General features: G+C 39.9%; 1 protein-coding gene across 1 annotated transcript in view; it reads left to right on the top strand.

Annotated features, from left to right (window-relative positions):
• The window catches only part of LOC122800252 (protein Daple-like), a 475,569-nt gene that overhangs the window by 266,524 nt on the left and 195,316 nt on the right, over positions 1–13,729 (top strand). Inside the window, exon 12 of the mRNA XM_044069743.1 lies at positions 7,550–7,813. Within this exon, the coding sequence (XP_043925678.1) occupies positions 7,550–7,813 (264 nt within the window). The remainder of the gene's footprint in view (positions 1–7,549; positions 7,814–13,729) is intronic.

Below are 13,729 nucleotides of genomic sequence, written 5' to 3'. Positions count from 1 at the left end.
AAGAAAATAAAAAAGGAAGTGAAAAGTTCACAACAAAAATCTAGGAAGGAAAAGAAATTAATTTCAATAATATTCATTGAATATAAAACAGAAAGAAACACTGTGGTTTTAGAGAAGTTCTAGAGTGTCATGTCTGCTATCTGTATGAATTTATAGATGACTTGACACATTAGAAGGGCTAGAGTTTGCCTTTATATGATCTATCTCCCATTAAACAGTAAAAATCAGAGGTAAAAAATAAAATATAAATTAAAAAAAATCTTCTCCTACCATCCATCCATCCTCAACCCCTTTTCCCATTTTGCACTTGGGGTCGGGATGTCACTTCGACAGTGACAATTATCTCAAGCCAAGGTTTTACACAGCTGGATGGCCTGCCCTGCCAAGCAATTGCAAAATAAATCACAAAACATCACTGTTTGGTTTTAGATGAGCTCTAGTTATTAACAACTATATTCCTAAGTTGTTATTATTTTGCAAACCTACCACCATAATAATTGTTCATAATTGCAAAGTAATTGCTTTCTTCACCTATAGCTTCATTATCTGTTTAACTCTGCTGTGGATATTATTTCTTATATAAAGCTTTCTCTCTTTGAAATTTGGTTCTACTTCTATATACTCTAGCGGAATTGTCCTGTCTGTTGCATTTTTTCAAACTTTTTTTTTTCTTGAGGATGGGTACTGTTATTTAAGAGGATGCTTTCTGCCACAACAAATTCACTGTTTTAGTAAGTCAGTCTCTTTTTGTGATATTTATAAATGCTTTTTCCCTATCTTCACTCAGTTTATTTTGTGCCTTTTCCTCTATTAATTGTCTCTTTTTCTGTATATCAATTATTTTTCTTTTCATCCTTTAATCTTCCTTGTATGCATTTTGGTTCTTGCAAGATTTAATAGCATGTGTTTTGGCCTTTCTGGCTCTGACAGACTGCCTAACACTGTCACTTACGTATAACTTGATATCTTTTTTAATATCAGTGAATTTACAGTTACAAGCTAATGCTGTCAGTGTAATATATTAGTGTGAGGGTATTGGTCATCATTTTAAAGGCCAAAATTAGGAAACTCCAAAATGTCAAAAACAGTGGCCTCCTTTAGTCCTACTTCAGCAATGCAAGTGACCTTAGACTCTTTAGAAGGGAAAATGTGTATGTGTGTGTGTGTGTTTGTGTGTGTGTGTGTGTGTGTGTGTGTGTGTGTGTGTAGGATTGCAGCAGGCACAGATCTTCGGTAAAAAATAATTTAGAATATCTATTTTCAGAATGTTAGGCTGTTTCAGTTTTATTCCTCAACATTTCAGTAGGAAATCTTGTGTGCACTCATCACGCTGTCTTCCAGTTCTGAATCTGCATACTGTATTTCATAATCCCCATTTTCTTTTCTTTTTCTTTAACATTACATAAATTGCTCATGTCCTGCTCTCCCTTATATTTCTCTCCTCCTGAACATTATTCTGCATGTATTGTTCCCTCAAATTTCATTTAATTCTATGTAATTTGCTCCTTCCCTTTTGTAAAGATCCAACTTCCAGTTATTTTCTCTGTTTTACAACAAATTGTATGGTACTGCTAGCAGGAAATATATGAAGCTATCTTACTGACAACAGCAAGATAGATGTACTAAAGTAAATATACAAATGTTAATAATGTGTTAGAAATGAAGTGTGGTGTTGTCCCCTTTGTTAAATAAATTTCAACAGTAGCTTACAATATAGACAGCACCCCACACCTAGAGTGATACAGTTTTCAGAGATATGAGGACATGAGTACCTATGTAGAAAACTCCCTATAGTCTGACTACCATACAGCAGCAATATTTCTGTGTAATGCAGTTAATAACTAAGGCTGTCTTATTTATAGGTTCATAGGTAGGTACTAGGCTATCGGCCCAAGGGCCTACATAAGCCTAGCCAACAATGTTCCCTGGCTTACACTACCCAAGAAAGTTATTTTCGTGTGCCACTGTCGAGCAGAGACACAGAAGAGATCCCCGGGGTGTATTTCCTATTTCCCATCCACTCTTCAAGATTTTTCTTGAAGAGTGCTAATGAAGAACTTTGCTTGACATAGATAGGCAGCCTGTTCCAGAGTATGGGAAGTCTGTGGGACAGGAATCTATCCTTCCAGCATGTCCTGTTTGTTGTGGTGACAAGGTTTAGGTCCCTAGAGCATGTAGCTCAGAGGGATTGGGATTTCTTTAGGTGTAGCATGTCCAACAGCTCTGGGTTTGACCTAGCTTTATATGTTAGACAGAGATCACCTTGGAGTAGGCGATATGCTACGGAGTAAAGCTGGAGTTTTTTGAGATGGTCAGTGAAGGGCATTTGTTTGAGGCCAGTAATCCTCTTTGTGAGGTACTTCTGTGGCCTTTCCAGCTGCTACAGATGTCTTGTGAGGTTCATTCCAAAAGGGGTGTTGTACTCTATAATGGATCAAATGAGTGTAGAGTAGAGTTTGACAATTACCTCTTTTTTCCTGGATGAGAACCCTTTTATGATGAGATGTGCCACATAGAAGGACTTCCTGATTACTGTGGCAATGTGACTATCAAAAGAGAGACTACTGTCCACCTGGGTCCCAAGGTCTCATCACACATTCAGTGTTAAGTAGATGGCTGCCTATGTGGCAGTTCATGGGTACAGTGTTTTTACCAAAGGGGACGACACTGCACCATTTGGCACTGTGCTTAAGGCCATGGCTCTGACACCAGGCATCTGTGTCAGCGAGGCCCTTCTGTAAGATGTCCACATCATTTGGGGACTTGACTGTGGCTCCTAGTTTGCAGTCATATGTGAACTTCATTAGCCAGAGGCCTTCTGTGTTAGCCTGTACTTCAGAGAAGTAGATACCAAACAGGAAAGGTCCCAGGACTGAACTCTGTGGTACTCCATTTGTCACTGGTTTGAGGTCAGATTTGGAGTCTGCAACTTTTACAGTGTGGGTTCTGACAGTGAGCTAGTTGGCAGCCCATCTTGTGACATAGGGATTTATACCTAGTTTAGTGAGTTTAGCTATAATTCCAGAATGGGGAATGGTGTCGAAAGCTTTGGCGAGGTCAAGATAGGCTGTGTGAACCACCTTACCCTCATCTACGGCTTTGGTGACTGCCTCAAAGAAGTCAATTAGATTCAGGAAGCATGATCTGCCTTTCACAAACCTGAACTAGGTGGGATCCAGAGTTTGGAGGTTACCAATGTCTTTGTTTATGAGTTCCATGATGATACGTTCCATGGCCTTGCAGACCAGGCTCATCAGGCTAATAGGGCGATAGTTCTCGGGATCAGTGGTGGCTCCCCTTTTGTGGAGTGGGATAACTGTTGCTGTGTGCCAGTCAGTGGGCACAAAGCCTGATGTGAGGCTATTATTGAACATGGTGCTTAGGTGGGGAGCCAGTTTGTTCTGAAGTTCATGTAAAACGCAGCCTGGGATGTTGTCCAGTCCCATGGATGCTGTGTTTTTAGCTTTAGAGAGCGCAGCCTTTGCCTGCATAGTTGTGATTACAGGGACTCTGCATTCTACCTGTATAGATATGGGCCCTTTAGGGGGTGAGGGGGGGGGGTAAAGTTAGCACTGAACCTATCAGCCAGGATGCTGGCAATATCAGTTGGTTCTGTAATTTTCATACCATTGTGCTGTAACTCAGAGCAAATCTGGGTGTTGCCATCAAGATTCTTGACATAGCTATAGAATGTTTTGTGGTTGTCCATAGAATTAGTGGTGATTTTGTTTTCGTAGCTAGCTTTAGAGGATCTTATAATTGATCTCAGCTTCTTACTGAGGCTGACCAGGGAGCTCCTCCACTCATGGGATTTTACTCTCTTTTGCAACAGTTTCTTCCTTCTGTTGTACAGTTTGTTTATGGCAGGGGACCACCAGATTGGCTTCTTTTTTTTGGTGGATAGCATCTTGGTTCTGTTTCAGATAGCATGATCCGTGCACTTGTGTAAGTGCTTATAGAGTGCAATTGTGTAGGATTCAGGAGTTGTAACTGTATTGTCCATCTGCATGGGTGTTGTCATGAAGTTCACCACTTCTGTCTTAAGAAGCATGAAGTTGGCTTTGGAGAAATTTTTTACCATGGTTTCCTTAATGGGGGGGTGGGGGCAGGATGTGGATATCAAAGCTGATTAGCATATGGTCAGATCGGACCAACGAGGAGTTGATTTCAGGTGTGGAACACCGGTCACTCATGTTGGTAATGACTAGGTCTAGGATATTGTTGCCCCTTGTGGGGGTATGGATAAGTTGATCCAGGGCATTGGAGTTTATGAATTCCAGAAAGCATTGAGCTAAGGAGTTTGTACAGGAGTAGTTTTTCTAGTTAACAGTGGGGTAGTTGAAGTCACCCATTATTAAGGTGTTTGGGTGAACCCTAATATTTTCCAGTACATCAAGAAAGGAGGAGTGGGAATCCTGGGGCATGGTGGGGGATCTATAGCAGGTTACAATTTGGATTGCAGTTTTGCCCAGAGTTATTTGCACTTGGATAACCTCGGATGCATTATGCTGAGCAACTAGTCTGGAGGTGTGGATATCCTTAATGAATATGGACACACCTCCGCCTTTGTTGTTTCGGTCCAGGTTACATGACCGAAAAGTGTGATATGAGTTATAGCCTGGTAGTGCAGGGGTGCTCTCTGGAGCCTTGAACCAGGTCTCAGTCACTGCACAGATATCAATGTTCTCCATTTTAAGGAGTGCCTCGAGTGAGTGCATTTTGAGATTTAGACTTCTAGCATTGAGTAGCATTACCCTCAGTTTTTGCTTGCCTGTTCCTGTTATGGTAGTGAATTTGTAATTTGAACCTCACCTAAAAAAGGCACTATAGGGGTGGCAAGAGCCTTAGCCAGTATCCTGAATCCCAGGGGCGACAGGTGCAGGCCATCTGTGGCAAAGCATCATGGTCTGTCGACCATGTTATCCCAAGCAGACAGATACTGGATCCCCTTAGAATGACACCAGAAGCTTAGCCAATTGTTGAAGTCAATCATTTTGTCCTTGTACTGCGGTACCATTCTGGGCAATGGCAGAATGCTACTCAGGGCTAGGGTCATACCTGCCTGGGCTACAAGATCGGAGAGCTCTTCCATGTCTCTTTTCATGTAGTCCAGGGAGGTACGTCTCAGGTCATTCACACCAACACGGACAATGACAGAGTCATATTTGTACTTGTTGTGGAGTGACCTGAGTGCATAGGTTATGTGGCGGATCCTGGCACCCGACAGGCAGCTGACAGTAACCCTCTCCTTGTTTAGCCTGGTGAGTGGGTCATCAGTGTGCCTGACTATAGAGTCACCTATGACTAGTGTGTTGGGTACTTTGTTTTGCCTTATTGGCTGTGGTTGAGTGGCACACTGAGTCTGTGGGCTATGTGTCATTTGGGTTGTATTGGGGAATGGAGGTTGCTTGTATTTCTGCTTTGGAGGTCTCTGTTGCTTAGACAGATTATTATTGAGAGCCTCCATGAATGTTTTTGTGCTACCATGTGTGGATTTTGGTGGTGTAGATTTAGTGAGACTGTGATGAATGTCAAAGTGAGTGATGTGTGATGTGTTTAAGTCAAAATTATCATTCTTCTGTGTTCTGTCCTGATCAGACCATTTATAGAATATAATGCACCTTTAGTATGTATCTATCCAAACATATCACTCGGCAAGACAGACCCCAGAAGTCGTACTGAAAGGGTCACCAGACTAAAAATTGTCAGCTACTGAGAGAGGCTTGAAGTTCTACCCTTTTACCATTGTAAGTAGACTCCATGATCTTTGCACCTATACAAAACAAATGGCCTCAGAAACACTTGGGAATTGAATCCTTATCAACAAATAAATAGGACATGCTGGAGTGATGGATTCATTACACGGAATGTCCCCATGTCTGAAACAATCTTCCTTTATGTATAATGCATAGTGATACCTTTGCTTTCTTTAGGACAAACCTTGACAGTTGGATTGGCAAACATTACTACATCTGATGCTTGACTTCTTTCGCCCTCTCGGAGGCAGAAGGTGCTCTGTGAAGGTTGGTATAGATAAAGTGATTATGGTCCATGGATTGACTTTTCCTTGTGAAGTATATGAATCTAAAATTCTGTGACTGTGGTACTTTTCATTGTATCCCTGACATACGGCACTCAGGGCAGCAGCCCTTTTTGTCTCACCCTAGCTACAACTCTGCTCATAGGCACCATACACAAACTGTCCTTCTTTCATTGGAGCTATGATATTTAGGGTCACAGTGGAGTTGTGACATTTTGTACTTTATGACAAAGAAGTGAATTTTTTGAAAATAAGAACAAATACTTGGGTTTTCTTTATGCATTGCCTGACAGAAAAAGCACCACATTATCTTTTTTTTTCTACTTTGAACTGCCATGGTTTGACAGCTGTTTTTTTGCAATCTTCAGTGCTTGCCGATCAAGTGGACACTACTAATTTCCATTCATTCCCCATTTCTGGGGCAAGAGCATTTCATGCTGTATCCATCATCCAGGCAACCATAAGGCATACATTTTATTTTCTGGCCTATCCTATCCCTTGGAGGCTGACTTGAAGGCCTGATGCACCTACCTCTGTGGGAATGTGCATTTCTTCCCATATGCTTGGAAAGCTACCTTATGGATGCACCTGTTCAGAGCCCAGCACATGTAATTGCCCATAATCCTGACTGCCAAACATTTCTATGTCCCTAGGTATAGGCATGGCAGTTTACCCAGCCCATCTCCACTATATCGGGTTGTTTGAGCCAACATTGGCCACTCATTCCCACCCTTTCCCATCTGGCTCCTATAGCATCCAAATCACCGAGTGAGCTCAGATGATCATCAGTGTTGTCATCACAGCTCATTCTCTCTCCCTGTGTTACACAACCAGGGGATTTGCTAAGTATTAGTTATCAAACATGAGATTTGACAGGTATTTTGGCAGCTGTCAAGGAAGGAAAATTGGTACTATATTTTCTCAAGAAACTGAATTCTTGGAGCACATTTTTCCTTTGGAAAACATTGGTGACTAATGAGCTTGTATGCTGCATTTCTGTACATATAGCTTGAATCATTATTAATTTTTTAATATGTTTATGAAATCCATGCATAAAAAGTCCACTGAGTTTGTGCTGTATGATTCACCCCACTTAACCACATTGCCAATGCATGGTAACCCTGTCCTTAACGCCATCCCTACACATTAGGGTATTAAATACACTTTCCTTAACAGTACACTAAAAAGAAACAGACACTGACAGACAGACACATATGCACACACACTTTTCAGATATCCACTACCTAAATATGTCAACATATATATCTCCTAATGTACAAAGACGTGTGCAAACATACATACACTCATCCGTAATGCCGAAACATTTTCAGGTTGATCCCAGGATTACATAAAGTGCTTAAAAACATCTTAACATTAAGTATTATTTGTATGGTTTTTATTATCAGAGGAAAATGTCTAGTGAAGATTAATGTTTAGAGGAAAATATGATTCTACTAGGTAAAACATGAGTTAAGCCCTTATACGTTTGTTTTGTGTATTTATTTGCAGAAAACCACTGTTCAGATTAAGGAAATAACTCAGACATCCAGTGAGAAGGTCCAGGCATTGTCTTCTCAGGTGACTGAGAGGGACTTGAAGGTCTCAGCCTTGGAGAGGATTCTCTCAGAGAAAGAGATGGAACTGTTGAGGTTTCGTGAAGTTGTGTCCTTAGTGACTACTGAGAAGGAGGCACAGATTTCTGCTTTTGAGAATCTGAAGAAGGAACACAGTCAACAGTTAATGCAGCTACAACAGGAAAAGGCACATGAAAAGGTAGGTCTGTATTTCTGAAACCAGTGTCTAGGCTTTCTGAATACAGTTTTGTCACTATATGTGCTGTATGTCAGAATTACAGTGACTAAATCCTACAGACCCAGAAGAAAAGGGATACTTTTTTGGTCTTTTCAGTGTGCCTGGATGTCTTCCACCTATAACGGATTTATAGACCATGTATTACCTGTAGTGCCCCTCGTCCTGCCCTATTTGTATTGTGTGTGTTTCTTCTTTTAGCCCAGGTATTCTCAAACTATTATCATAGATTACATATCTGCTTGCAGTATTTTCTTGATGTTGAGGTTTGCAGCTGACTAATTGTACAAAATATACGTATAAAATATCTCATCAGGGCCAGTGTGTGGCTGTGTGTGAACTGTTCTAGCACAGAAAGTCAGAGGAATTTTATTATCTGGCAGTTGGTACAAAAGATTATTGCCTACTTTGTGACCCTGAGTAAGTCAATTAACCACACAGAGCTCCAAGGCTGAGTCTGAAATATGTCTGCCTAGGTCAGTTCTCTACCCTGCTAAAGAATACAAAAGTAAAAATTAATAGAAATCTTTAGTGGGGAGGTGTGTGCATGTGTGTTTGTGTGCGTGTGTGTGTGTGTGTGTGTGTGTGTGTGTGTGTGTGTGTGTGTGTGTGCACATGTTCTTACGTGTGTGTGTGTGTGTGTGTGTGTGTGTGTGTGTGTGTGTGTGTGTGTGTGTGTGTGTGTGGTGGGGGATAATAAGAAATCCCTGACTGAACCCGTGCTGTACACTAAAGGGCATGTTTCAAACTTTACAGGCACAGGCTGGAAAAGGAAATCACTTGACGTTAAAACCAGCTGTCTTTTAGCCCTGAGCTCAGCAGACTTGATGTTTGTTTACCTCTAAGCCTAGAGAAATTTATGAGGATGAGTCCCCCCATCTTTGAGTAGAAGATGTCTTTAATAGAATGGGGCTACTGTCCTTCAAGAGAGAGTCAAATGGAAGCTGTTGTGTTTGTGGAATTTGACTTTCCTGTATGTGAAGCTGAGGAGTCTTCTCTAAATGTTGGACTGTTACTGGTTGTGCTGTGAAAATGTGAAAACAGAAATTATGCACTGTGAAAGTTTTTGAGCTGGCTTTGAGAGACTGTTTGTATAGACTGAGTTGCATGCAGAAGAATGCATCCTGATTTATTTTCTACTAAGCCATAAGTATTGTTTTAAAGACTGCATTTCATGTAAGCTTTCTGCTTCTGGGCGGCACAGTGGTGCAGCGGTTAATGTTGTTGCCTCACAGCAAGAGGTTCTCCGGTTCGATTCTTGGCTGGGGTGCCTTCTGTGTGGAGTTTGCATGTTCTCCCTGTGTTCGCGTGGGTTTCCTCCCACATTCCAAAGACATGCATCTGGAGCATTTCTCCCCGGGCCTCCGCTGAAAACAGGCTCTGTGGAACCTAGTCGGACTTTCCCGGTCAACAAAATGATAAATAAAAAATGCTTCTGCATGTCTTGTCAAGAAGAACATGCATATTTTTATTCATCAGCTATGTAAATAAGCCTATAACTAATCTTGCAAAACTGGACATTAAGAGTATTTCTGTGACTAAAATTCACACACACACACACACACAGACACACGTGTGTGTGTGTGTGTGTGTGTGTGTGTGTGTATTATTTTTCGTCCAATGGACAAATGATCGACATCTGAAATATTAACGTCAAAATGTAGACAGGTACTACACATGCTCCAAGGATTAATCATGGAGCAGGTCAAACCACAGTAGGTGTTTTTGGAAGTGGGACAAGCCACCATGCACCCCCAAAACCCCTGCTACGACATTGAACAATCTCTGAGGAAAGGGAATATTCCACTACCCTGGTATTGTTGATCTTGTATATATGCTGTCATTCTGTTTCTGTTAACCTAATGGTGTCAATCTTGTGTCTTTATGACCAAAATGAAGGCACCCATATACATATGGATATGTGTGTGTGTGTGTGTGTGTGTGTGTGTGTGTGTGTGTGTGTGTGTGTGTGTGTGTGTGTGTGTGTGTTGATAAACCATACTCTTAATGACTCAAGTACTTTATATACAGATGGAAGTGAATAAAAATAAAAAGTGCATTAGAGTAAAGTGACCCATTTTATTTAATTATTTTTCACAGACAGTCACTGCCTTGAAACATAAGACACACTACTTCATTTTGCCCCTGTGGATGGTAAGCACACAGAAGCAAATGCTGCTACTGCATTTCTTTCTGATCTAATATTAACTTTATGTCATCATTCCAATCTCCCAAGCTTTGCTCTCTCTAAAACAAAAACTATAAACATGTTAAAGTTTAAACATTTCACAGTATATGTGTATAAAGGATTGTTGTTGTTTGTCTTTTCGGCTTTTCCCGGTTAGGGGTCGCCACAGTGGAACTCCCGTCCGCTAATGATTGGCAGTAGATTTTTTTATGGTGCTGAGTTGCCAGCCCGACGCCCAACCTTCAGTGAAGGCACGCCCTTTCACGCATGTCTTTCAGAGGCCACTCCACCGCGGGGAGGATATGCAGACTCCACACAGAAGGCACTCCAGCTGAGAATCGAACGGGAGAACCTCTTGCTGTGAGGCAACAATGCTACCACTGTACCGCCGCGGCTTCATGTGTATAAAGGATTGTAAGCATTTTTATTTCTGTTGTTGTCCACTTAGACTGAATGAAGTAATTGGCTTTAAACTGTAGCTCAGAGAAAGAGCTATTACATAATGTTTTGTTTAAATTGTGTCAGTATGTGTTTTCTATAAATTTATACGAGGACATTTGTAAACTGTTAAATAATGAAAGAGTTAGTATGTCTTACATTTGTGGGATAGAGACTGATGGTGCTAGAGCATTTGACTGCTTGCACTCTTATTATAAACTCAGTTGTTTGTTAATGTTCTTAAAGTTTAAAGAAACTAGTGAAAAAGTGTGGCTAGATGCACTCACTCAGAATAAAAGGCAATTGGTTATTTTATTTTGTTTCTCTTTTGCATATATATATATATATATATATATATATATATATATATATATATATATATATATATATATATTTTCCTTTATTTTCCATTTGATACAGGGGTAATACATGATCACAAGTGACCACTTGCAGTTACTGCCTGAATGTGTGTGTGTGTGTGTGTGTGTGTGTGTGTGTGTGTGTGTGTGTATATATATATATATATATATATATATATAGAGAGAGAGAGAGAGAGAGATAAGGTAGAAATATAAATGTAGATGTATAGCTAGATATATAATTACCTTTGAATGCAGATTTCCTATAGTGTATATAGGTCTGTCTAGGTAGGTTGCATAGAACATATAAAGGCCTGTCTTACCTTAAAATGAACAAGTTGTAAACACAGTAGCTTGTACATTTCAGCATGAAATCTATTACCTCAAATACATATAAGTGCTACACATATGCACTCAATCAGAACAGGCATTTGTAGAAGTAAGTGATAAATCAAAATAAACAGTTTTGAGGGGGAATTAAGTCACCATGTACTTTTACAGACTCCTTTACTTATATAGTCACACTCCAACTTGGAGAACATTCATAGAACATTAAAAGAATGATTGCTTTTTCTGCCACTCAGTGATTTTGGATTACCAGTAATATGAATATTTAGAACCAAAGCAGATCAGTATGATAAGAAATGATCAATGTCATTATAAGGAAACAGCTTTAGCTAAAGTGAACAAACATATAGAAACTGAGCAACTAGAGCAACTACAAATGTTCTTCATGTTTCCCTGTTGCTGTCCTGATTTGTGGGATTTCCTGCTGCGGAAAGCCCTTGGCCAGCCCGACTACAAGAGAAAAAAATCTCCATCCTCCAAGAGCTGTCGAATGCCATAACTACCAAGTGTATGAGTATATAGGGAGCCAGCTGATGTCATGATTTTAGTTTTTTCTTGCCGTCAGAGCCCGAAGCACTATTTCAGTGCATTGGTCAGTTCACACGAGAGAGAACACAGCTGCAAAGAGAAGGATTCAGTGTAGAAAATCAAATGCACCAAGCACCACAACAGGATAGAGCAATGGATATCCATATAAAGGGGAAGCCAGTGGAACAGGAAGTAACTGGTCAGGTGCCATATCAAGATATTTTGGAGCCTTCCACATGAAACCAATATAAACATTCACTTGAAGCTAGACAGCAAGGAAAGAAACAGGAAACTGTGGAAACTCTGATGCAGTCAATGATGAGGAGTGATAGGCCAGTGAGTTCCCATATGACAGAACAAAAGATGACACAGGATGAAATTGACGAGAATGTGTCACAGGAAGGTGCTATATAACTTTCTGTAGAATGCCCACAGGAAATGGAAAACAAGGGATGTACCCTCAGTAATGAAGAAAAGGAGTTAAGAGAAGAGTTGCTTGATTTAATAGACAAAGATAGATATAGCAAGATCAATGGGAGAAATAGACTGCAGAAGGTTAATAAAACCCAAAAGTCAGAAGTTTGATAAAACAAATAAACACAGTAATTAGGACTGTCCATAGAGATCCTTGCAATATAACAGAAGTAAACAGAATATATTACTGTGCTCCTAAATTAGTAATTGATAAAGTTCTACCACAGGAACATAGGGTAGCGAGGGAAAAGAGGGGGCAACAGCGAATACCATCATGGAAATATCAAACAGAGAAAACTATAAAGCAGCTAAGACAAGAAGTATCACTGTTAGAAGATTATAGAAGAGGGAACAGATCAATGAAAATATTAAGAAAGATAGATGTGATAAAGCAATGTGTGGTACTAGAACAGACCAGGATCTATTATGCACTATTGGTGATAACAAACTAAAAATGACAAAACAGGCAGAAAGACTTAGAAGATGCGAAGATAAATATAAGGGAAAAACACAAAATAAAAAATTATTGATGACCCAAAAAAGTTTTATAGAGAACTGGGAAATAAGGTAAAAGGAATAGATAGACCGCCAAATAAAGAGGAAGTAGATACATTTTGGAGATAGAAGAAGTAAAAGAGAGAATAAGAAGTTTAAAGGTACAGGATATGAAATGGGATGAAATAACAACTAGAGAGATTGAAATAAAGTTGAGAAAAGCCTCTAACTGGAAAACCCCAGGCCCAGATGCAGTACCTAACTTTTGGCTTAAAGTATTAACTTCTTTGCACGATGATTTAGCCATGAGTAAGAACTATTTATATATGCACCCCGAACACACACCACACTGGTTAACAACAGGAAACACAATGCTCTTACTTAAGAGTGAACCTGCAAGCTACCCTAAAAATTATAGACCAATAACTTGTGTTCCGACAACATATAAACTATACACAGGAATTTACGCTAACAGAGTCATTTAGAAGAAAACTCAATTATGGCAGTAGAACAAAAGGACAATAAAAGAAAGTCGTATGGAACAAAGGACAATTTGTTGTTAAAGTTATAGTGGAGAATTGTAAGAAGGGGAAGAACCTAGGTATGGCATGGACTGACTACAAAAAAAGCATTTGATAGTATCCCACATTCATGGATAAAAGAGTGCTTAAAAATGTATAAGATACACCCTACACTGATTGATTACATTACAGTAACCATGAAACAGTGGCAGACCACTTTGCAATTAAGCCATGATAAAGGACAGATTATTATCCCAGGGATATATTCCAGGGTGACTCTCTGTCACCCTTGTTATTCTACCTTGCCATTAACCCATTAAGCTGCTTACTTAGCCTAGGCCATGGCTACAATTTGGCTTCTAGAAAACAACAAAGTCTAATGACTTCTCATCTTCTCTTTGTTGATGATTTAAAATTGTATAGCTCATCAGATGAGGAACTGAAAGCACAGCTGCAGGTTGTCAAAACTTTTTCAGATGATATCAGAATGTCATTTGGTCTTGATGTGCAAAAACAACCTTTAGAAAAG

Source organism: Protopterus annectens, chromosome 4.part0 (genome assembly GCF_019279795.1).
Source record: "Protopterus annectens isolate FY-2018-M chromosome 4.part0, PAN1.0, whole genome shotgun sequence".
NCBI lineage: Eukaryota > Metazoa > Chordata > Ceratodontiformes > Protopteridae > Protopterus > Protopterus annectens.
Note: the sequence above shows the minus strand (reverse complement) of the source record. Positions and strands in the feature narration are given on the sequence as shown.